Below are 24,815 nucleotides of genomic sequence, written 5' to 3'. Positions count from 1 at the left end.
CTGATTCTCTTTCCCTTTCTAGCATGCGCCTTCCTGTCATTAGCCAGAACAGAGCAGCAACAGAGAGAGAGCTCGCGCGAATCTGCCTGCGCTGCGCGCCGCCCGCGAAAAGTCAAACACTTCTGTCAGTGTCAAACTCGAACTCGTCGTCGACTCGCAGTGAAAAGAGAAAAAGCTCGCCCTTTCATTACAGTTTCTGTGAGCAAAGTTTACCACCATCGCGATGTCGTCAGGTAATTTTCGCATTTTTTGGTGATTTTGGTGCGTCGAAAGTGGCTGAAATTCGGTGTCGGGTGTGGTGGGAGTTGTGGGGGACGCGATTTCGGTGAAATTTGGCCTTGGTGGTGTGGGGACGGGGTCGAAAAGTGGGCCCGAAAGTGCCGTTCCTCGGCCGAATAATGGAAGTAAAAGTGACAAAATAACCGCGTGGCGAAATCTTTTTCCAAGATGCCCCTCCTCGCTCGCTCCCCGGCAAATGGCTGCGCGCCAGAGCGGGATGGGTTTTGTTCGTGGAGGGTGTTGGTTGGCTCGCTCTCACCGCCGGAGCCAAGTCAAGGAAATGATTCATAATCCGTAATCTTGGCGGAACTTTCTTTATGATTTTACTGGGAATCTTGTCTGGATTGCCTTTTTGTGTGACGTGCGACTGATTGCAACAGCAGCTCACACAAAAGGCGACCCTGAATGCACTTGGGATGCACTTACAAGAAATCGAGGGGGGCCGACCTCAATTTCAAGGAGGAGGCCACAGCAAAAAAAATGCCATCCAAAAAGGCGCGCGCAGTCGCCAAGCGCCTACTACGAGAGCGTTTCTTCCTCTTGTACTTGATGCGTGCCTTCTTCTCGATTCCTTTATCAATCACGTCACTCTCTCTCTCTTTCTCACTCCTTTTTTTTAAATCCCCTTTCCGTCTCATTCACTGGTATGATTTTGTACCACGCAGCCACATCGTGGCGAAGATGGGAAAAAGAGGGAGAACGAAAAAAAAAAGGATAGAAGTGGTGCCAGATTTGTAGAGAGACTAATGGTGGCTTCTCTCACCCCAGCAACTCGGCACACACACGAACCAATCGATAAAGTTTTATGAATGGAGTATGGATTACCTGCGGTGCGTGACGGACGCGGCGTGTAACACCGGTGGCCTAGTTAAAGGGCCAACCTATCATGGCATCATTTTCGGTAGCTAACAGTATCGGGAAAATTTGGGGCAAATTAGGGAGGGAAAACGATTTTTAATTCGAATTTAATTTATTTATGATGTCTGCCATAAGCCATCATAACTGAGAAATTCGAATTGTACCAATGTGAATGTTTCTCCAACTGTATGGAACAATCCAAGAAATCCTTGGAAAATTGTCTTAAAGTAGCAACAATCGATTGATTCAAAATAAAAAGCTCACTTCTTGGCAAACGATGGCAGAAATTATGTCAAACAGTCAATTGATTTTAAAATGTGTGCTTTTCAGAAATCTATAGAATAACGATGAAAAGGTGACAAAGTCATCGGATAGTATTGTGACTGCTGCAAGATAATAAAGAAACATGTAAATCTCTCTCCATACTCCATTTTAAATAATTTGTTCTTGAGTTAAAACCACAGACTGACCGAAAAGTAACAACAATTGTGCACGAGATAGTGACAGAACAGACAGATAGTGACGAACGATTGCAGAAAGGATGTCGAACGGTGATAGATACTCTCAATTGATTTTAAGATGGCTTTTAGAATAATCAAATCGTCGTTCATATAAAGTTGAAACCACTTTAATGCAATGATATGGTGAAAAACGTCAATGTTTGCAGTTTGAATGACACTTCTATAGACTATTTCGAGAACATCCTGCTTTCACATCATGTGAGTGATATGCCGAAATCTATACGATACTATACGAAACTCCAATAATGGTTGATTTCTCTAGAATATGAATATAGAACATGTAAGCTCGTTTACGTCGTTAACAAGACAAGATTTTAAAGCCAAGTTAGGGAGGGATTTTTAGGTGTTACGTGAAGTCCGTACTAGAAGTGACCAAATAAAGCTACCTCAGTAAAATAAACGAACATTTTTCTTTACAACTTGTCAGGAAAAAAAGGGAAGAAGACTTCCAAGAAGAGCACGATCTCGCTCGGGGAGTTCTTGACCGATGGAAACGCGGCGCTGGCCTCGCAGGTGCAGGTCGCCGTGCCGGTCAAGCCCCGCGACTGGGCTGACGAGTGCGACGATGACGACGACGATCGCCCGATGCGCACGCAGATGATTGCGCTGCCGACGGCACCGCGCGCCACCCGGCTGTTGAACGACGACACCGTGCCGCAAAATGGGCCCTTCCAGGCGTACATGTCCAACCTGCCATACGATCTGAACGAAGAGGACGTGTACGTGTTTTTCGATGGAATGGAGATTGTGTCGCTGCGGCTACCCCGCGACGATAGCGAATCCGGCCGGTTGAGAGGATTCGGCTACGTGGAGTTTGGCAAACGTCAGGATCTGATCGACGCGCTGTCCATTCCGGAACCGATGCTGAACGGACGTCGCATTCGGATTGACTTCTCGAGCGAGGGTGACCGCAACCGGAACCAGCGCAACAACCGGTACAACAATGACAACTACGGCGGAGATTCGGACCGGCCGATGGGCAACTGGCGCGACGCACCACGTATTGAGCGTGACCAGGGACAACGCCGGCCGTACAACAGCTACAACCGAGACCGTGGAGATCGCGATGGCGGCGAACGCGGTGGTGACTCGGAACGGGGAAGCCGATACGGATCATCGGAAGGTGGTGCCGGCGGCAACTGGCGACTCGGAGATCGTCCTGCACAAGCGGCGCCCTCGTCACCACCGTCCAGCCGGCGAGGCTTCGACCGTGGAGGTGCGGAGCGCGTTGGAGATCGCGGAGGTTTCCGTCGGGGACCTGACCGTTCGGGCGAACGTGGAGGTCGTCGCGAGATGGAACCCCCCATGGAACGCCCCAAGCTGGTCCTCCAGCCACGCACGCTGCCCCTGCCAGAGAAACCCAAGCCCGAGTCGGAGCCGGAAGGTTCCGAGCGGGACGTTAGCCCGGACCCCAAGTCCCAGGAAGACAAAGAAAACGAAGAACAGGCCGAGCCCCGCCCCAAGCCAACCCCCGTACCCGCAGCAAAACTGTTTGGCGACGCCAAGCCCGTAGACACCGCAGCCAAACTGCGCGAAATCGAGGAGCGTCTGCAGGAGAAGGAACGGCAACGTAAGGCCGCGGCCGCAGAGGCTGCCGCCGCCGCTGCTGCCAGCGCTGCCGAAGAGGACGAAGGCAAGGAAAAGTCCGACCCCAGCAAGGACGAGGCCGGCGATGAACATTCCGAGGGAACGACCACAGCCAAGAAGGAGGAAGTCATCTCAAACTGGCGGGTGCGCAGCGAACCCAGCGACCAGAAGGACCGCGCACAGTCGCCCTCGCGGAGGTACACCAAGCGAAACGGTGAGTTGGGGAGAGGTTTGTTTGCTATGACTTAAAACTAAATCGAACAACGCTTCCAGATGATTACTCCAACTTCTCAGACAACCGCGATCGTGACAACCGAGATCGCCGGGACAATCGTAACATGAGAGACAACAGACGTGACTTTAACCGGTGAGTTTTCCCATTGTCAATCTGCTTCCACAGAACTTAACATAAAGTGATTTATCCTCCCCTTCTAGACCAAACGATCGCGGTGACCGTGGTGGCGATCGTGGCGGCTTCCGGGCCGGAGACCGCGATCAGCGTGACCGCCGGCCAGATGGGCCCCGGGCGGACGATCGCGAGCACGCGGCAAAGCCGAGCGAGGCGAAACCGATCGAGGAGCGTATGCCAAAATTCCAGGAACCGACTGGACCGGTAAGTGTTTGCTAGAATGGAGTTTGATGTTGTTTTTACTTTTGTGTTTGTTGACGATCTTTGGGGGGACTCTTTTTTGGACGGAGCCGGTCGAACTGATGCTCTAAAAACTTTGTATAGAATTGATGAAGCGTACATTTCAGACTGTGAAGAATGTGGAATTTTTTCTTTTTTTTATATGTAGCCAAATAATAAATAAATCCATGCATTGTAATGATAGTTTTAGCAATCAAATCCGAAAAAAGCGAATGCTTTAAAAACGTCTTCTAAGCAGATATCTTTTCTTCTGAACTGAAATCCATTTCCAGATTTAAATCTCAATTATTTAGTCAACAAAAAAAAGTCATTGTTTGGTCATGGTTATCCCAGTAATCTTTTTATTTTTATTTTTTGTTGGCTAGAAAAACTGATAGTGAAATCCGGCAAATGATTTCTAGCCTGAAGAAAGCATGTCAAGTCGTCCATCAAAACATGTCAAAGCATAGGAGAAAATCATTAAGATTAAACATCTATAAAAAATCTAGTGAATAACTGCTTGCTAACCAAAATCACATCAATGCAATGGTATGGACAATAAATTTGTAAATCGCCGCTAACTGGGCTGCGCTTTACTCAATGTAATTGAAATTTTAGTGTAGAATTTGTGCTAACATGTGTTTCAGTGATGTGTCTTACACAGAAAAAAAAAAATCAATTCTCGAAATCGTGAATTAAATTCACAAGTGCGAGAACCACGAAGGAATATATTCACGTTTATAGTGCAAATGCACCATACTCATGAATAAATTCCTTCGTGGTTCTCGCACTTGTGAATTTAATTCACGATTTCGAGAATTGTTTTTTTTTCTGTGTAGATTCCATAAACTTTATACGCATTGTAAGTACTTTAAGTTCACGTCCGTGTTAGAGAAGCGCTTTTTCGGTGACCAATTTTATGCATTCTATGTACTTGAAGTTAACGCCAGCGTTAGGGAAGCGCAAAGTAAGTTTGCTAGTTCACAGCATTTTCAACACCTCTTCCAGACCTGTGCCAGACCTATGCTGTCCGATTACTCTCACAAAATTCACCCCAGCGAATCTCAGTTAGCTTGCAGTATAGAGCTTAATCAGTTTTCAGTTGTGAGGACCATTGCTTTTTGCTAAGCTTATTTCCAACAGAAATGCATCCGAGATCAAAATTGTGTTTAATCGTCAAGGTATGTAGATTAGTAAGTAAGGTAAGGCAAGTTTGAAAGCTGTCAAAATAGTTAGGTAGTTAGCACGAAACCCGGATTTCATATGGAGAATTTCAGAAAAGTGAAAATTTGACCATTTTCCAGCCAAATTTCACTGGATATTTTTTCTGTGGGGTTGTTAAGCATGCCAAACTGAACTGAAATACGCAATTAAAACAAAAATATAAATATAAATAAATTCTACTGAACGCGTTTTTCGGTTCAGTTTGGCATGCTTACAATACATAGAAAAAATACGGAGAAATTTGGCCGGAAAATGGTCAAATTTTCAGTTTTCTGAAATTCTCCATATGAAATCCGGGTTTCGTGCTAACTATTTTGACAGCTGCGAATTCCCGCCTTACCTTTTCTAATCTACATACCTTGTTTAATCGTAAAACAATGTTTCTCAACCGGTGAGGAATTTCCCCTTGGGGGGGATCTGGCCATTCTTGGGGAGGATTGAAGATGTAATAGAAATCCAATGTGTTTTTGTAGAAATATAAATCTTTGTTGGGGCGATGCCTTTTCGTTGGGTCGCAATTTTTTTGCGTCCGTTGTCGGTGTGCAACAACAACAAACCCCTATCATACCATTTCAGCTCGATAAACATTGTAACTCGTCGTTCGCAACGTTAACCAGTACCTCACTAAACATCAATCATTTAAAACTCGTAAAATCATAAGTTAAAAATTGCACTGTTCAATCCTTCATTCATTAATTTCAAATGATTTTGGTTCTATCTTTCCACAGCCGGCTGTCTAAGACTAAACCATTTCATTTAAAATTTAACAACAGATAAACGGGAAATGTCTCATCCGCAGCATCCGATTGCTTGCCTTGAGAATAATACAAAATACCGTTCAACAAACACTATGATTTTGGGTCGCATCATCATCTTCTATGATGAATCCTGACCAAACACCCTGTCCTTCTAACAAATTTTCAGGTTCCTGGCGCTTGTGGGGTGTAAGCACAGAGTAAATCAGCTGCCCTAGTAGCAACCTGCGCTAACTAACATTCCCGTCCCTTAAAATCGAGGTCTACAAACTGACATGGCGGGCGCCGTTGGTGGCCAATGACTGTTACCTATTCGCAACTGATCTAGCTTTAGCAATCATGGTGTTTTATCTTTTCAGCGCATTCATACATGCTGTTGATAAGGGAAACACCACTAGATCGTCGAAGCCTATAATCAGTAGTGCTGAAAGGATATTACGGTTCTGTTCAGCAACGGAGGGGCAACCATGGGTGATCTCTCATGCTCATGCTCATGCTCAAATATAAATCTTTGTTGGTATTTTTCAGTGATCCCCGTGCACCGCGTTCAACCGCGTTCTCTGTTTTCTCAAGTTTAAACCGAACCTTGCACCTCGGGTACAAACCCCGTGCAGGCCGACGACGCAAAAAAGAGACAAAAATATTTCCCTCACGCTCCCTCTGCTGTAAAGTGGTGTTTCATTCTCCGCTGCAGTCACACTACAGTGTTTGCCACAGAGAGAGTGAGAAGCAGTCATTTTTTCGTCTCTTTATACGCTCTTCGCTCGCACGGCATTGTACCCGAGGTGTGCACCCCGTGTTTACACCGCGTGTAAACTTGAGTGCGCCGTGCGGGGAGAACTCGAACATGGTAGTCTGGTGTGTTTGAGGTTAATCTGCACTGAAAACGGCGTGCGTGCGTTTCGGGAAGACTGGTATTTTTATAACTTTTGAAGTTCACCGCCATATATTTGAATTATATGGGAATGTCTGTGATAAGATATAATAGCAATTTTCATTTCTTTAGATTCTTGCAGGATCTTTGCAGGTGTTTCAAAAATATAGCTGACAAAAACTTAAATTCAAAAAAGTTTATCGAAAATAATAGAAAACTCCCTGAAATTGTTCTGAATAATACCATCATTTTTTTTTATATTGTGGATTTTTTGGCATCTTCTCACGGTCATTGGAAACGGTCGTGGATAGACTTAGGGTTTCTCAATTGGAGTGAAAAAGTTCAAGTTATAGAAATAATATGGATTGAAATTTAGATTTTTAATCACTTTTCCGACATCAGCAATGATTGTTGAACATGCTCGCAATTTTTTTATTCAGTCGAAAAAATATTATTTTTCTTGAAAAAAAAGTTTCATTTTTAACCACATGATCACCCCTAATTCTGGCTGGATGCCGCCATCACGCAACCGCGTGCTCCGTTTGTTTGTCAACAAAGCTGCAGCTGGATGGTGAGACGAAGTGAGAGGGAGAGATTTTTTGACATTTTTATGCCCGCATCTGGCCCGCCGCCTATTTCGTCGGTCGTTGAGCCGACAGTCATTTCCAACGACCGAGTCCAGCAAGGTACTGATCGTACAATATTTGCATTCTCTCAAACATGAGCAATTTTTGGAGAATGGAATTTCATAAATATTTTTTGTGAATTTTCACATTATTTTAAACATGAGCATATTTTGTTATAAATTTCAAAAATCAGCTTTAGTACAGTTGACTCTTTGGTTGTCAATAGAGTTATCTACGTGCGCATGTATTGCGTATACGTACACGAAAAAGATTGAGGTTAAATTTTGTACCGACCAGCAAAACAAATGGTGCACTAGTGTGTGTGAGGTTGGGCTTAGATAACTCAATATCCAAGGGACCGTCGAGGAAGAGAATCATCAGTTTACAGAACGATGCAAAATGAAGACTCGATTGAAATTTTTTTTTCTTGATATCCAGCTATGGGAGAGAATCATGGCAACGTCCATCAAACAAAAACAAACTAGTGTCAAACACCCTTCAAAGCTTCGTTTCGCCAAGAAAAATGTCTATCCAAGCCATGAGAAAGTGAAATTATTGACAACCGGAAGAGATTTTTAAAGCAAACAGAATCCAAGGGGCCGTCGAGGAAGAGATCCTTCAAGCAAGGGAAAATATCGAGGAATGAAGATAATTGGGTCCTAAAGTGAAGCTTAGATTGCTGATATTATTGTTTACAGCAATAAAGCTTATTCTTCTGAGTGCAATGACCCTTTGTACGACCACAAAGAGTTTAAAATGGATTTTTAAATAAATTTTGAAAAATTAACCTCGCGGCCCTTCTTGACAGAAAAGCTCCTATTTGACAGCTTGTTCCAAGGGGACCATAGTTGATCCATCGAAAAAATTTTGTCTTGTCAAAATTTTTATTTTACATTAAAATGAAAAAAGTGATTAGAAATGGTTTTTAATCGTGTTTTTTACCGTTATACATAAAAATTAACATAGGGCTTTAGTACCCAATTGAAGTATGCAGATTGAAGGGACTGAAGAATTCATCGATAGATGGAGAATTATTGATATCGAGAAGATCGACAGCCAGAGAGTCAAATGTAATAGTTTTTAAATAAATTCAAGCTAATTTTTATTTCCTTTCAAAATGAGAATTTTTTGAAAATATTTTTATTTTATGTAAAATTTGCTCTGTTTTTATTCAGTTTAGGTATTTTTTAAACTGGGAAGCTTTTGATAAAATATATTTGTGAAGTTTTGCGTTTATTAGTTTTTTTTTTTTGCAAACATTATTTAAATTATTTTCTGGGAGTTTTTGCATCTTTTTGGGCAAAATCCTATTACTTTAAAAAATAATCGAGCATCAAATATTAGTTTTTGTAAAAATTATTTGACGTCTTTTTGGTCTTTTTCAGTCAATATCAGTCATGATTTCTGCCTGTGATTGATAAAAAATAAAACTGTTAGTGTCTGCAATATTGCAACATACAGGAACATTTCTGGAGTTTTTTTTTTAAAGGTCCAATAAACCAAATTTTGAGTTTTTGCTTTTTTGGTGTTTTTCAACACCCCTGACTCAAGGCGGTTTCAAAAACACCCAAAAAGCAAAAACTGGAAATTTGGTTTATTGGACCTTTTCAAAAAAAAAAACTCCAGATTTATAAAAAGATTATTAAAAAAAGCTTTTGCATTCCATTAGACATAGAAATGCTGCAAGTACGTGTAAATTGTTGCGAGTGAAGAAAAAATGTAATGTTGTGAAAAATGTAAAGTTCTCTCAAACATTAATACCAAAATTATGACATTTGTGCAATGATACCCATTAGTTGGGGGGAATGTTGTTCCTGTAATTCAGCCAAGGGGGAAATGGATCAACAAAGGTTGAGAACCACTGATGTAAAATCATATTCATGTATCCTATAACAGACAGTTTTGGCTTGTACTCCGTCCGACATCTATTACATTCACTCCATCCGGCCTTGTAACCGGATATCCGGGTCATTCGAAAAAGAATGTCTTTGATCTTTGATTGGGTTCCAAGATTGTCAAATACATTCGATGTGCTTGAATGAGTACACCAATCAAGATTCGGTGGATCGACAAACCTGGGGGATGATTTTGCACCTGTAAAATCAGCTTCCACCATATGTTGTAATAAGTCAGTGTGTGTGTGTGTGCAACCAACCAAACGGGACCACGCGGTCACTTCTTACAAATTGAGTTGTTTCCATGTATTTTAGATTTCACATTCCATACATGCAAATAACTCGCATAGGCATTTGGCAAGTGTTAGCTCTGCCGAGCTTCGGTGACCCATTTCTACGCAGGCTAGCCGTGCGCGAGGTACCTCAGCTTGAATCGACAAGCCCCGCTCTAAAGAACGTTTGCGTCAATCGGATTCAAACGTTATTTAGAACTTCCGAGTCCTTGTCAAATGGACAAAGACTCAGCACGTATTTAGTTTGTAGTAATAGTATTCCTAATTCTACCAATCCAAAGGACGGGGGATCGAACCCCGACTTTATTTTTTTGTTCATGTTTAGTGTTTCAAAAATTCATATTTCCTGAATTTTCTCGTTTGGAGCAGATGGGAATCGAACCCAGGATCATTCGCTTACAAAGCGAACACCGTAACCAGTCAGCTACGGCTGCTCCATATTTCCAATTGGAAGTTTCTCACCCGAAAAGCAGAATCATCCGTCAAACCGGCACCGATTACAGTCGCATTGGACTTGACCAAAACGATAAGGGCGTTGTAGCTTGAAGATGTCAACCGCAATTGATGACTCCCGTCGGATGTTACAGGTCATCATAAAATCTGCAAGAACATCGCAGGAACCCACCACAACCGTACCGAAATCTAGCACTATCGTTCATTCGAAGAACACAACAACACGAACATTTTTTCAAAATTTTCGAACCGCGTATTCTCGGACACCGGAGTTGACACCCATTTCAAAACAAAAAAAAAAAAAAACTTCTTCAAGCAGCTTGACAAAAGATCTGCCATCGTAATCCACTTTGGTCGGTTTATCGCCCGACAACTTGAAATCTCAGCAGGCGTTGTAATCACTATAACCATCCAGCAAAAGCTGACCAAGTTACATCACCCCAGGCAACGTTCTTCCGTGGACTTCGCTCACTCAGCTTAGACAACTTACTCCACTATTTATCTTTTTTATGATTTTTTTTCACAAATTATCACACAAATGCACGAATTTGCTCCCTCTTCTAAAATTCAATAACACACCAAAAGCACACCTCACAGCAGCTACATGCAAAATTAGTCATGTCCACAGAACTTGGGCAATAAGAAACCGGATTTCCAACCGGAACAGTCCGTAAAACGGCAAGACACCGTGAGCACTACAACAAATCACTCACAAAACGTAAAGGCCGACCAAACTAATGAACTATAGTTAACTAAAATTCCATTTGAAAAAATATTTTTCAAATTCTTAAAGAATAAACGAAAAAACGCGGAGCAAAAACATAAAACGTCACGACGCGCGCACGGCTTCCCATATGTTGTAATAAGTCAGTATGCCGTAAGTCTCCCTCCTCGTTGAAATCCTACCATTTGGGTTCCGTAGAAGGTCATGATATCCACGTTGTCTGCCGTAACGTGCAAAATTTTGGAGCTGTCTGTTGAAAAAGGTTACCAACTTTCGAGACCTTTTTTTCCTGCTTTGAAACTCAAATCTTGAAGATCCGAACAAAGTGGGTCGTAAATTGCATTCTCATTTTCTTTATCATTTCCTTCACCACACTCAAAACTGCTTTCATTCGGTGTTGGATAGTCGTTGATTTGCAAGACCTCTCCCAATAATACTCCAGAGCAAATGTAGTGATTCCGGGATAGTCCTGGTCGCGTCGTTACTCGAAATGTGCAAATCGGTGAGCGCTATCTTTGCAAGCATCTGACCACGTATGTACAGAGCTGTGTGATTCAGAGAAGTTTCATTACTTTCAGGCTCCTGCTTCAAAATAGGGGTTTCTTTGCTCGTACCAAGAGGTTTCCAGCATCAAGGATTACTGACTAGTCTGAATGGTATTACCAGGATTACTGGCAATATGTTACGGATTACCTCTGATTTCCCAGAACTGCTTGGGATTTCTGCCTAGATTTCAGTATAGTAACAAAAGTCTTTTGAATTGGATCGACTGACAGCTGTCAAAAGCACAAAAACCACGTGCTTGGAAATCAGCGAACAATGGAGTTAAATATCAACATCAGTGTGTCAACTGGTTTTGACGTTTGAGTGTTTTTAAATTCGAATACGCTCTATATTTTTTACAACCATAAAAGCAAAATGCATTCTGCAGATTTCTCTTATAAGAATTACCAGTATTTACTTGAATAAATGGGACATAGTGCGCTAGTGTGCGTGAGATCGGGCTTAGATAACTCTATTACTTGGATCAAATCGCAACAGATGGCCTAAGGATTCTGACGTATGATGTCCGGCCAGACCTACTGCTTAGTAGTTACCGCAGGGATGATTCGTTGAAGGGTTGCACAAATGTTGTTTGTTTAAGCATATAGCTATTAACATGTTTTGATCATATTCCGGCACAAAATTGTAAATATTTTCTTTCCTATTCCCCCAAAACCCCAGAATCTATCGATGCAGAACACATTTGAGGGACTGTCTGCGGACGAGGTTGATGATTAAACAAGGACGCGGGCGTTTCGAACTCATCAAGCAGCAGCAGCAGCAGCAAGAAGCAACAAGTTATTATAAAAGAAAAAGAAAACAAACACAACGGGAAGAGCTCTCAGCGCACGAAATTTTCAAAGGGACACGGCGTGAACCCATTCTTAACGAGAACGTTACGCCGGAGGCGACTACTAACCAATCAAATTCCAACCAACAAGCGACGACGAAATATTTATCGGAAGTGAACACTAAGCGCCCAAGTTCAGTTCTCTCCTGGTTAGAGTGTTGGTGCGGTGTGTGAAATACAGACATAAAAGTGTGAGGTTAACGGTGGAGTTGTGGTGAACGTGGCAGGGCCGGGCCGCCTACCGGGGGGCCGTGGCGGACGGACACGGACACACGCACACACACACACACATACGATGACGATACGGTGGCTGCCCTCGCCGGGACGGAGCCGAGCACGCGGGCGGTGAAGGTCGGGCCGGTCTTCACCGCCCGGAGCAAATCTTCGATCTGCGCGAATTTAACAACAGTTTAAAAAAAAACTAAGGTAAGAGGGAGAGCGACTGAGCCGAGATACTAACCTGTAACCTTTAGGAGATAACTAGGCGCGACTTAGGGAGAAAAGTCTGTAGGATATTCTAATCGATGTGTATTGATTGTGTACTAATGTGTAATGTGGGACTTTGTGGCCGTGCGAAGGACTCCACGATGATGACGGAATGAATGCGGTGAATGTAGGACACTTTTTTAAGGTAAATTATAAACAAAATGGAGTTTGATTCTTGGCGCCGGAGAACCGGCGCAAGAGGGAGAGCGTAGAAGAGGGAGAAAGGGAAAGAGTGATGACGACGTTTTAGATGGCATTCACTTTTTGATAAGACAATTTTACACGGACACACACACACACACAAATTAATGAATTGCAAGCAAAGAGAGATAAGAAATCCAGCTTGATAGCAAAACAATACTCGATTATTAAGAGGAAACTTGAAACTGACCCTAACACTTATATTGCAAAAATTACGAGAAAAATCCCTTTGAAAGCGTGGCGTGCAGGCGTCCTGACGTGTGACAATTATACACACATAAATTAAACTATGAATGTTTCAGTTTTTCGACGTTGATTTACTTCAGTGTGTTCGTTTCGGTGTAAGCTAGACTATACTACAAACGGAAAATTAACTAACTAGAATCGTGTGCGACTAGAAGAGAGTGGGCGTCAGTATCTTTTAAAACCATATGACGCGAAACAGAAACCCTAAAATGATTCCAAATGTGCTGACTAAGTTACGTTTTCACCCCTCCTTTTTGGTATTGTTTTTTTTCTACTATTGTTTGTTTAGAATTGTTTTCCTCTGTAGCGAGATTTATATATATTTGCCGTAATTGTATGATTTTTCTTCAACCTAGTTGATTTGCTCCAAACATTGCTGCGAAACGTTGATGAATTAAGAGTAAGAAAGCAGAAATCCACAAGGCTTAGTTATTATTATAATTTTTACAATTGCTGGAGCTCACATCTTGCAAATATTACATTTATACACATGCAACATAAATAAAAACAAACGCCAAGTTTCTTTATATACACATTTATTTCATAGATAATCAAACAAGTGGCAAGTGAAATAAAGCAAACAAAAATAGTTAATTTAACCCCCTCATTGTCTCGTCGCTGAGACTGGCGGAAGCCCGGCGACAACAAGTAATATCTCCCGCGCTTCATTTACGGTACGGTACCACGGTATATAGGACAATTTTTCTTTTCCTGGAAAGGGTGCGCGCGGTGCAGCAGAATGGAATTTATGTAATGAATCAATCCTACTATTCGCGTGTATTCATACTATATACTATAAATAGGATAAACGATGTGCAACCGGCATCGGCAGCAACAACAACAACCACAACAGAAAAGCAAGACAGAAATATAAACTAATTAAAAGGCTAACGGAGAATATGCAAGGGGGTTCAGATTATTGCAGACTAATATCACAATATCCCATAAGTTTACCTCTGGATAGACTGTTTGCACACCGTTTCTGCCTCTTCATCTGATGACAACGCACTCTCCACCACTCCTGTACCAAAAACTAGTACCCTTCCAAGGTTGAGGCGATTTCGCTTTTTGTAAGGGGTGTGGCAAACTGGAACATGCACAAGCTACACGAAGAGTGACATAGGGATAACCCCTTGTGTACCCGAGACTCCAGGATTTACACCACACCGAGACGAGAAAAGACGTGCTGACAACTAGAAGTACGACACGACCCAAAATGGGCAATACGCCTCGTGACCAATTTAGTCTACTGGATTAATGAACCAACAACAACGATTCCGGGTAATTGAAAGGCCAATTAGCCTACAAGAATGCTACGGTTTCCCGAGGCAGCGTGCGCCTCTGGATTGGCAAAAACAATGGGACGACGAAACCAAGGGACGACCTAAGGTGCAAAGAAAAGCCTGGTTCAAGGGAATGGACTTGACGCGTGGATTCATCAGAACGACGTCCCGCCTTAAGTCGAACCATTACTTGTCCAAGGCTCATCTTTACCGTATCAACATGAGTGATACGAACTTATGCGACTATGGGCAGTGTTATCAGGACATCGACTATCTCGTATGGGCGTGTCCGGATCACCATGTTCACAGAATTAAGTTGACCCGAGGAAGACCACCAGAAATCCCGATGCGAGACGCGTTATCTCAACTAGACCTTGATGTTCTCTATCCGATCTATCAGTTCCTCTTAGATTCAATAAAATATCCATTTAGTTTTTCTTCAGTTAGTTTTCCTCCAGTAAGTTTTCCTTCAGTTAGTATAACACGACTTCACACAAAGCCGTCGTTTCTGGTTTGCACCGGAAGCAAAGCAAGATTGCCCCAGCAGCTGGACACCGAGTTGCGGCTGAGGACAAAAGCAAATGGGGTCGTAGAACTCAAATTTGATGTTTAAAACAAGAAAAAGAAAAAAATGTGTTCGTGATTCGATTATCTGAAGTCCCGTCCAAACCTTCGGATAATCGAGTCTGGACTGTATTTTTATTTTTTTAGAAATTCCCATGTACAGTATCGCAATAAGTTTTTTCTCGCGAAATAAAAATAATAATTTCGTCAATTAGATAGGTTAGGTATTTTGAAAACTAATGATTGCAAATCAGTTTCACTGCGGAAGGGTGCAAAATGCATTTTAAATTACTTTTTTCATCCAAAAAATTGCTTGTATTTTTTTAAGTGAACATTATATTTTTAACCAGGAACCGTGGTTGCCTCTCACCCAGTCGGCTTGGGTTCGATCCCAGACGGTCCCGAAGGCATCAGACCATGCCTTCCGTCGGACGGGGAAGTAAATGTTGGCCCCGGTCTAACCTAGAGGGTTAGTTCGTTAGCTCAATCCAGGTGTAGGAGTCGTCTCCTTGGGTACTGCCTGGAGTCGATGGTAGGCAGTTGGACTAGCAGTCCAAAGGTCGTCAGTTCGAATCCCGGGTGGATGGAAGCTCAGGTGTAAAAAGAGGTTTGCAATTGCCTCAACAATCAAGCCTTTGAACACCTAGTTTCGAGTAGGAATCTCGCAATCGAGAACAGGCATGCCAGAATTTGAAGATTTTCGGGCACATCACAAAAACGCAAATGAGTTTAACTTGATGGCAAAATAATATTTTACAAATCTGTCTTTGACAAAAAAAGCAGAACATTGTTATCTTTTTCATGAGTAATTCATTTAATTAAAAATCATCGAATAACATGGCAAAACAATACGTTTGAGCATTGAGCCTGTGCTCGAAAATCTTCAAATGTGGCATCCCTGATCGAGAATGCCAAGGCAATGCTGTAGAGCGAATAATTTGATTTGATTGTGTTTTTTTTAATGCAGGAAGGATAATGTAAAACTAGATTTCAAGCATAATCTGAAAAATAATATGCAAAAAGTATCTTAAAATAGATGACATAGTTGCATAAAGCATTTAAGCGACTGTGTTAGTTTTTTTTTTTTGTAGAATTGTAATTTTTTTTTAATATAAATTAAAATGATTTGCTCCATGACTTTTCGAGAAAATTTTGAAGGTTCGGGGACAAAAACTTCAAATAAAATGAACAGATTCAGCATTTTTGTAAATGTAAACCTGCCAAAAAATTACCATTTAAAAAAACCAACCAAACACTTATTTTCTTAAACTTGATAGGTGCTATCGAAAAAGTACATTGGTTTTGTTTTTTGAAACATTGCACGAAAGGTAATCTTGAGTGCAAATCCTTAAAATCTATGTTGACGATATTTTCCCTCAAAATCATTTCTAGAGTATTTTTAAAGGTTTTAAAAGCTATTGTCTGTAATATGTTTATCCAAGTATCCACCCAGCACTAAAAGAAATCGTTAATTGGCTGCTAAACAGCATATAAATGCACTACCCATGATCGCATAAATGTCCCATATGCATTTTCATCGTTTTTGAGTTATTGATGCAGTTACGTAGGGTTTGATGTAAGTATAAGCGCCTAACCATTTATAGTGTGCCTATCAATATTTATTAAAGCAAAAACTGTTTTATTTTTAGTTTGAATTCAAAAACTAATTGTTATTTACTGTGTTTTGTTTTCTCCTGAAATCTTTCCTAGTGTTGAGTCGTGTTTATATGTTGCTATTTCTTTTGTCGCGGTGTTTTGTTACAATTGTTGGTCCTAAGCATTTTATAAAAGTTTTTCAAAAGTACAATAGTGTTGAGTAAGGGCTCGAACCTCATTTGTTTGAAGAAAAGGGTGAAGATTGAAGAACAATGGACAGTGAAAGAAATATACTATTTGAAGAATCAATAGTAAAAGAATGATAGTAATTTATGAAGTAGATAAATAAATTAACAATAGTTAATAAAAAGAGGTAACAAACAAGATAGATACATAAAGATAAACAAAATTGACATCGCTGCCAATTTAAGGGAAAACAGACAGTTTGTTACAGTAGCATCAATTAGTAAATAGAATGGAAAAACGTTGAGAAATAAGAGAATCAAGAAAATAAAATCGAAAACAAATGGACGATAATAAACAGAAGGCGTGTTAGAGAATCAGTGGAACAAAATGAACAGAATATAGATGGTAGATAAAAAAGAAGAGAAGAGAAACCCCAGTTAATTCAACATACTGCGAATCAAAACAATACCGTCTACAATCACAAATTACTTCTCTGTCCCACATTGGCGTGCCCCTTTCTTTTAGCTGTCTCGATTCTGACCCGCGGCGGTCAAAGGTTTACGAGCCGTTTCCACAGGCCAACAGCAAGGTCACACTTTGTCATCAGAATCAATGCCCCTTGTCCCAATAAAGGCCCTAAAAATAACAGGGTCGACAGAAAAGATGCATTTTGCATCCTGTCCACAAATTAAAACATAATTGTTCCGAGTTTGTGGGTGTTCCGAATATGAGGGATATGGGCAGAGCTGTAGTATTGATCCAGGTTTAAAATTTTGGCTGTTCGGATTATTGAAAAGGCTGACTTGTTTTTTTCCGTAGGGTTTATTTGATCAATAATTGTGAAAAAGAGAATAATTCACAGTAAATTAATTACAGTTTATTTCTACTTGTTACAGTAACTTTCCTCGTTTTGTGATTTTTTTATGTTTCATTTTCAAACTGCCAAGAATATTTGTTTTTTTTTGTTATTTTATGTTTTATATATTTTTTTTTTGATCTTTTTCAAGTATTTTTGTTATTGTTACGTTCTATTAAAATAATTGGTTTGCAATAAAAATAAACATCTGCATGTTAACTAATAATAACTATAAGCGAGAGAGATAACATTGTTGATGGTTGGAGGTGGGAGCCCACAAAACGGTCCCATTTACAGTAGCGCTAACCGCATAACCGCCTTCCGCCACCGGGCGCACTCCCGGATCAGCTCGCGCTCCTTCCCCTCCAGCACCTCGTACTTTTCAATCAGCTCGGAAGCTTCCTCCTCCAGCTTGGACTCGCGATCCTTGCGGTTGATGCGCGACTTCCGGGACGCCTCGTTGTTCTTGTCCCGCTGCTCGCGGTACCGCATGTCCGCCTCGCTCAGGTGCTCGTACTCGGACCGGTCGCGGACCGAGGCGACCGGCTTCGGCGGACGGCCGCGCCGCTTGGTCGGCTTAGTCGATGCGGACGCCTCCGAGCCGTTGTCCCCGCACACGGACGAAGCCGTGGACGAGGAGGCGGCGCTGCTGCGGAAGCGTTTGCCGGCGTTCGTCGACGCGGTCAGCTCGTCCAGGCTCTCGATCGTGATGGTCGGGAGCTTGCGCTTGGCCGGGTTGAACAGGTCACTGAGTGTGGGGCCGCAGAGTTTACTGCTGGTTGTATTGGTGGAGGTGGAGGATGCTGGAGCGGGTTCCGTAAAGTTGATGACCGGTTTCTCCTCCTTCGGGGAATGGATGACATCGTAACCCTGGAAGAAATGTTGAAAAGTGGGTTTGATTAGTTTGGATGTTACGTAAACAATGTTTGAAGTGTAATCAAAACTGAAAAGAGGGGGTTCCAAAATAAGCGTGTAGCGAAAATTTTGACAGGACACCAAAAATAAAACAATAAGGTTCAACTCAGTGACGGTAAGTACAGGGAGAGAAATAAATCAGTCTTGTTGTACGTTTTGGAGGTCAAAAGAACGAATTTCTAAAACTATTCGAAAGTTGGGAAACCTACCGTTGCCGAATCGATGTACTCGAGTAGATCGAAGTTGTCCTCCTTGATCAAGAACTCGTCCTCGAGGTCGAGCAGATTCTCGGTCAGATCCGGCGTGTTGAGCACCACCTGGGTGGTGGTCAGCAGACCCGCCGAATCGTCTACGACGCGCGCCTCTCCGGCGTTCATAATCTTCAGCTTAAGGTTGGGCACCTTGCGGACGGGGGCCGCTAGGACCGCCGCCGATGACGCCGCCATTCGGCTTTTCATTCGCTGCAAAAGCTGACGTTTGACCGATTGCTGGCTGATTGGTGGCCGCCTGTATTGCTGCTGCTGCTGCAGGAGGACGTTGGTTTGGGGCTTCAGTGTCTCTCTCGCCTTTGCTAGTAGTGCTAGATTTTCTTCCTTCACCGTAGTTGTTTGTTTCTTAAAAGCGGCAGCCGGGTTCGTGCCCTCGCCGCTTGGTAGCTGAATAGTGTAGTTGTGTTCAAGTTGCGTTTGCGTTTTCACATCGAGGGTTTCGTCGTCTGCGACTACTTCCACTGTCTGCTTGCGTTCTACATGCTGCTGCTGCTGCTCATCTTCACCGTCGTTGGTGGCATCACTGAAGTAGGAGTTGGCGGCAACGGAAGGTTGGCTTGGGGGTTGCTGTTGTTGTTGTTGCAACGGTGCTGCTGTCAGAGGTTGATCTTCCTCCTGTAGCAACCGGATTAAACTGGGCGATACGTCGTCGATGGCGGTGGTGAGGGCGGCGCTGTGCACCGACACCAGGCTGTTCGACGTGCAATAGAATGAACTCGAAAGTTGTTCGATTTCCTCGTGCAGGTTTCCCGCGCACAGGTCGTCCTCTTCGCTTGCTTCCACGATCGGAGAGCTGGGCGAAAATAGGATGCTGTTGAAATCGACGCAAGTTTCGGATTCCTGGAGCGATCTCCGATGGTTTGGAGAGTACGTATCGCCCGAGCTGCTGCCGGGAGACGCCACACCGGTGCTGTGGTGTGGCGTAGCCACGTAACTGATAGGGCTTAGCAGTGTCTCCTCCAGGCAGGGTTCGAACTCCCACGAGTCGAACCCGGCCGTAATGACGGACTCTTTGTGGTTGGAAAAGAGCGGCTCCATCAAGCCACTCTGCTGTAAGCTGCTGCTATCGTTACCCTTCCCGTTGTTGCCGCTGTTGTTGTTGAAGTCCTCTCCCTCGTTCTTCGTGATGCCGTTGATGTCGTGTTTAGAAAATACGTTGGTTAGATTAACTTTCGCCGCTCGCTGCTGGGACGTTTCTGGCCGTCCGCTGTCGCCGCCGAAAACGCTTTCAAAATCAAATCCACCGATGTCGCCGTTCGCCGGCTGTGGTGTGTTGAGCTGTTCACCTGTTGTAACGCTTCTGCTGCTGGTGCCACTCGGCCAGGGCTCCGTGGCGACCATGAACATGCTGCAGTTTGGCCACAGTTCCAGCGGAGGTGGCGACGGCGAAGCGTTCTCCATCGTGATCGTGTCGAACCACTGTGACTCGCCGAACCCACCACTGCTGGGATGGTTGACGGCCGAAAACTCCGACGCGTGCGGATGCTGCTGCAGTTGGTACGCGCTTGACGCCACGAAGCTGTTGAACTGTTGCTGGCTGTTGTTGTCTCCTTGAGGCAGGCCTCCGTAAGAGCGGCGGAATTGTTCCAGGTTTAGTGTTGATGCCGGATAGTTGCTGGTTCTCTCGCCATGAACGGCTCTCGCTTGCGAATCCAGTTGCCTGTGCCATTTTGATAGAGACTGCCGGGGAGAGAGGTGAGGTTGAGCGTTAGTTGAGTCCGGATGATCTGCCTCGGCGAGGCCGCACTCATGATACTTACTATGAATTCTCCGTTGACTTGTAATGAAATTTTAACGCCTTAGGCTTCACCAATGGATGAGTTGAGAGTTTTGGGCCCCCAACCTGCAAAAAGAAAGAGAGAAAAAATGCTTGTTTAGTACGAGGTGATCTCTCCGAGTCACGTGGTTCAGGACACAGGTTCGTTTCAAGAGAGCGAGAGAGCAACGACTTTGCTGCGTCATCGTGACATGCTCAAAATGGCGAACATTTGTGCTGCGTCATTGTGACTGCTGATCATCGTGATCAAAAGTTAACGAGCAAAGCATGATCTGCAAAGGTGTGGAATTCGGGGAAATTGCGCTAAATAAACAGCGACTTCTTGATGATCTTGGTATTTTGAAGTGGAAACGAACGCGTTGCAACTTGTTGGAACGTGAGTCACCGAATCGAAAAAAGTGCAGTCATGTGATTGCCGTTCAGAGATATATCTATAAAGAGAGGAGCTCTTGTTTTCTTTCTCTCTTGATTTACTGATGTATAAATTACCGATTCGTATAAAAACATTCTCCAAATTAGGATATCAAAAACTGAGATTAAAGAAGTTTTTTATTTTATTTTTTAAACGTTAAAAAAGCAGATGAAAAAAAGTGTTTTATTCAAGCAGAAGAATTAATTACAGTTCAATCTTCTGCCCTCTGATATCTTTTGGAATCTTTTTTTCTCAGTAACTGGGTGACAAATTTAAAATTTCTGAAAATATTACTTTCCATTGGAATCGTTTTTAAATATCAAATGGATCACATTATATAACGTGGCTTTTCAATCTTATTTATATTTTTCATGTTTTACCACCACAGATCTTTTCGATATTTCCTATATTTTTATAAATTCATCGATATTTTACAAATTTGTGAAAATCCGATCCATTCCAAAATTGGTCTGGAAGTTTCATGTCTGGAAGTTTCATGTCGGAAATAATTAGACTCGTATTTTTCATTAGGGTAACCTACGCCATATTAGGGTGGTCCAGTAATTGCTATTTTTGTTAATTTTCCTTGAAAAAAATCTTGTAAATGTATAGGACAAAGCACGTATCATTGGCAGGTTAATAATTATAACCCAATTCAATCCAATTTTGATATTGATTGTTTGATTTCAGTCAAAAACTTAAAAATTAGGCAAGCCGATGATAAAAAATCCCTATTAAGCCTCATCTACAATCAAAATTACGTAAACTCTTTCGAAAACAATCATCAGTCTAGTATCAACTATTGGTTGCTGCCATCTCTATCTGACAAAGTAAACAGGGGTAGTAAACAAATCTGGAAAGAAAACTTTGACAAGGTTGTCAATAGTCAAATTTGGGAATTTCTTAAAAATGCTTTCTTGAATTCTGGTTAAAATTTCAATTTAAAATGTTCTGTTTTAATTGATTTTTGATTATTTTTTTTAAACATATATCAAGTGGAAACATTCGAAATATTTTGCATGAATCTTAAAATTCTTAATGTTGCCTCAGTTTATGATATCCGGAAAGCACGATTTTTACGCAGATTTTCCAATAACTTTCCGATTACAACTGAGTTTAGTGGCCGAGGTTTTCCAAGCCCAAGAGGAATGTGTGGGCTGTGCTGTATTTTTTCGTTTGTCCGCGTTTCACCAGTTTTTCCGCGTTCGAACGCGTTCAAACGTGTTCCAACAGGTTTGGTCAGGTGGTTCGCCTCTTCGAACTCTTCCGCATTGCGTTTGGGATTTAGAACATTCAGGTGAAGATTTCATTGAACAAACTTGTTCAAATGAATGGTTGAAAACCAAATGAAAAATAAACTAAAAAGTGACTTCAACGTCCAGCCACGTCACGTGACATTTTCAAATTTGAAAACCCGTTTCGGAATCGATTTCATACTGTTGACGTGGAAGGAATCGCAATCAGCAATTCAGATGTCATGTAAACAACAGAGAGAGCCCACAGGAAAATGCTTCTAAATGGTTGACGTCACTTGACTGTTGTCAAGTGCGTAAAAGCCCATTTAGGGACGTTTAAACGTGGCGGGGGATTTATTATTAGACCGCACGACAATGATAAGCGATTTTATTACGTATTGTCAGTGTGATAAGGGAGCGTTCTTTTATTACGTAACGCAGTAGGGGGGGAGGGGGGGTCGGAGGCCGTGTTACGCTCCATACAAAATTTTTAAAATTTGTATGGAAATTTTGTTACGAGGGGGGGGAGGGGGTCTAAAAATCCGATTTTTCGCGTTACGTAATAAAAGAACGCTCCCTAAGAACGAAGGTGCCATTTTGTCGACCAAGTGCTTATCAGGGCTGGCTTCCGTTCTGTTGTGGGCTTTTAAAATGACCTAAGCCATTAGGGGTATGGGTCATTATCGATAAGTGGAACGGGGAAGTACACTCTTGTCTGTGGGTAGTTTGACAATATCCACTCATTAGGGAATAGCCAGGTAGATTCAATCTAATTGCGTTGTTACAACACAACTCACTTAGTTCGTAACTACGTTCTTGAAACGGTCAAAGCTCCAAATCGGCTGACATTTCCGAAAATGATTTCCTTCTCGACGCTTCCAAACCCCGAAAATTCCTCAACTTTAGTGCTTTCGTGTTAATTTAATTACCATCTTCGTCGAGGGTTGCCCATTAAAACCAAGCCTCCTACTAACTTGGCATCCCCCCCTCTTCCATCAAAGAGCTCGTGAAAATAGGAGCTTCTCGAAGCTTCCGAAATAAAAAGAGTCGCCGCTACGCGTGCGTGTGAAGCGTTCGTCGACCTTGGAACCGTTCGCTGCGTGGCACATCTCTGGGAAACGGGAGAGTGGAAAGAGGACACGGGAACCTTCTCGAACTTTTTCCCTGATTTGGCGGGTAGACACAGGTCGAAAAGTGCCGGGTAGGCGGTCATGTGAACGGGGAAAATCCGCGCTCGAACGTGTTTGAACGTGTTCAGACATGTACTTTCCCCCTTGTCTGTATTACGTCACAGTTGTTTAAGGAATCGCGTTGGCGGCTTGACCTTTGCCCTTAACGGGGGTAATTGAGGGATTCCGCGGTGCAAGTTTAAATTTAGACACTAATTAAGGGGGGTTTTAATAATAGCGAAGAGAGAGTGCTCAAAAGAGTGGTACGTACTCTAGAAAAGGTTCCTTCCTGGGATCAGTCGGCCTTGGGTGGTGGCTGGTCCCTATCCGAAAGTGTCCGTTTGTTTCCGGTTCCGGTCGAAACGGGTCAAGTGACCCACTGAAAAGTGTCCTTGCGGGTTGGGAAAGTTTTGGCCAAAAACCACTTTTTTTCATCCACCGAATGAATCACTCTCTTTTTTTCCTTTGACTTGGGAAAATCTGAACCACCGAGAAAAAAAACACGTCCACTCGCGTCGAAAGCTCCACTGTAAATGGTGGTGTGGAACCGTGAATGAAGGCCAATACCAACATGGCGTTCTAGTACCGCACCGCGGTTCCATGAACCAATTTTTGTTGTGCAACCACTACGCACGCTGATTGGCTGCCGAAGACGTCATCTCGCTTGACAGCGGGCGCCATATTGGAAATTTTCTGTCGAAAGCGCGCGCCTCGCGCAATCTAGTACTACAGTTCAAATAACGATTCTACCACAGCAACGTGAAGTTACTTAACTAACTGGAATCAGCTGTTTTCTAAACATTACTAATAAAAACCTTTGTTTACTCACCCTCGATTGATGACGCCGACGACGTTAACGTCACGATGCTGCTGCAAACGACCCATCATGGTGCCCTTAATCGAACTCTTTTTAGTCACTCTTCTACTCTTGGTCGTCGTCGTTCCACAGCGAAAAGTGTTACAATTACAGCCCATAAACTTCGTAAACATAGGCTTGTTGCTAAACTTTCGAATGTTCTTACACTTGCCGATCGTGGACTTGATGATGATGACGTTGCTGGTTGTGCCGCTAATCTTCGAGATTGCTTGCATGATAAGCGCTTAGTCAGTGGCTTAGTATCTGGTTTAGCGAACCCCTTTCTTTTTACGACTTCACGCTTGGTCAGTCTTTTGAGCGTTTGCAGTCTTATTTTTGATTTAACACCTCACTTTTTTCAGTCTTTTTAACGTTTGGACTTTGTCTCTCTTTTGCGGTTTTTTCTGTTTTTTTAAACTTTGCAAATTTACCCACAAAATCACGTGTCACCTTAACACCTCACTTTTTCAGTCTTTTCAAAAGTCACCTTAACAAAATAGTCGACCCCAAACGGTCCTCACGTAATACTCTTTCTTAAAAAATAGCTATTTGTTGGATTTGTGCGTCTCGTTTCACCTTAAAAATTTTTTACGATTCACTTTAGTACCTTTTGTAAGCTTCTGAATTTTCTTCCATAGTTTCCACAATTTGACA

General features: G+C 42.6%; 2 protein-coding genes across 3 annotated transcripts; one reads left to right on the top strand and one right to left on the bottom strand.

Annotated features, from left to right (window-relative positions):
- The first annotated feature begins 130 nt into the window (after positions 1 to 130).
- On the top strand, positions 131 to 13,941 carry LOC120419263 (eukaryotic translation initiation factor 4B). The gene is made up of 5 exons (XM_039581918.2): positions 131 to 233; positions 2,086 to 3,459; positions 3,519 to 3,612; positions 3,681 to 3,858; positions 11,942 to 13,941. Exons 1-5 carry the CDS (start codon positions 224 to 226, stop codon positions 11,996 to 11,998), a joined length of 1,713 nt encoding a protein of 570 aa, XP_039437852.1. The 5' UTR covers positions 131 to 223; the 3' UTR covers positions 11,999 to 13,941.
- Positions 13,942 to 17,681: 3,740 nt separating this feature from the next.
- LOC120419273 (uncharacterized) lies at positions 17,682 to 24,361 on the bottom strand. 2 transcript variants are annotated; one of them, XM_052708035.1, is made up of 4 exons: positions 24,135 to 24,361; positions 20,473 to 20,555; positions 18,653 to 20,392; positions 17,682 to 18,398 (listed from the first exon to the last, which is right to left on the bottom strand). In XM_052708035.1, the coding sequence occupies exons 3-4, from the start codon at positions 20,111 to 20,113 to the stop codon at positions 17,820 to 17,822; spliced, it is 2,040 nt and encodes a 679-aa protein (XP_052563995.1). In that variant the 5' UTR covers positions 20,114 to 20,392; positions 20,473 to 20,555; positions 24,135 to 24,361; the 3' UTR covers positions 17,682 to 17,819. The 2 variants fall into 2 exon arrangements, with proteins under 2 accessions (XP_052563995.1, XP_039437872.1); XM_039581938.2 differs by lacking the exon at positions 24,135 to 24,361 and adding an exon at positions 23,577 to 23,806.
- Positions 24,362 to 24,815: the final 454 nt, after the last annotated feature.

This window comes from Culex pipiens, chromosome 1 (assembly GCF_016801865.2).
Source record: "Culex pipiens pallens isolate TS chromosome 1, TS_CPP_V2, whole genome shotgun sequence".
NCBI classification, from domain to species: Eukaryota; Metazoa; Arthropoda; class Insecta; order Diptera; family Culicidae; genus Culex; species Culex pipiens.
The sequence above is the reverse complement of the archived record's forward strand: the minus strand, read 5'-3'. Positions and strand labels throughout refer to the sequence as shown.

Excerpts from the sequence above, each read along its gene's own strand:
- LOC120419273 (XM_052708035.1), bottom strand. The coding sequence starts at position 20,113 with ATGGAGAACGCTTCGCCGTCGCCACCTCCGCTGGAACTGTGGCCAAAC. Across the intron at positions 18,399-18,652 it reads AGTACATCGATTCGGCAACG|GGTTACGATGTCATCCATTC; the intron begins GTAGGTTTCCCA and ends CATTTCTTCCAG.
- LOC120419263 (XM_039581918.2), top strand. Across the intron at positions 3,460-3,518 it reads GAGGTACACCAAGCGAAACG|ATGATTACTCCAACTTCTCA; the intron begins GTGAGTTGGGGA and ends CAACGCTTCCAG. Across the intron at positions 3,613-3,680 it reads AACAGACGTGACTTTAACCG|ACCAAACGATCGCGGTGACC; the intron begins GTGAGTTTTCCC and ends CTCCCCTTCTAG.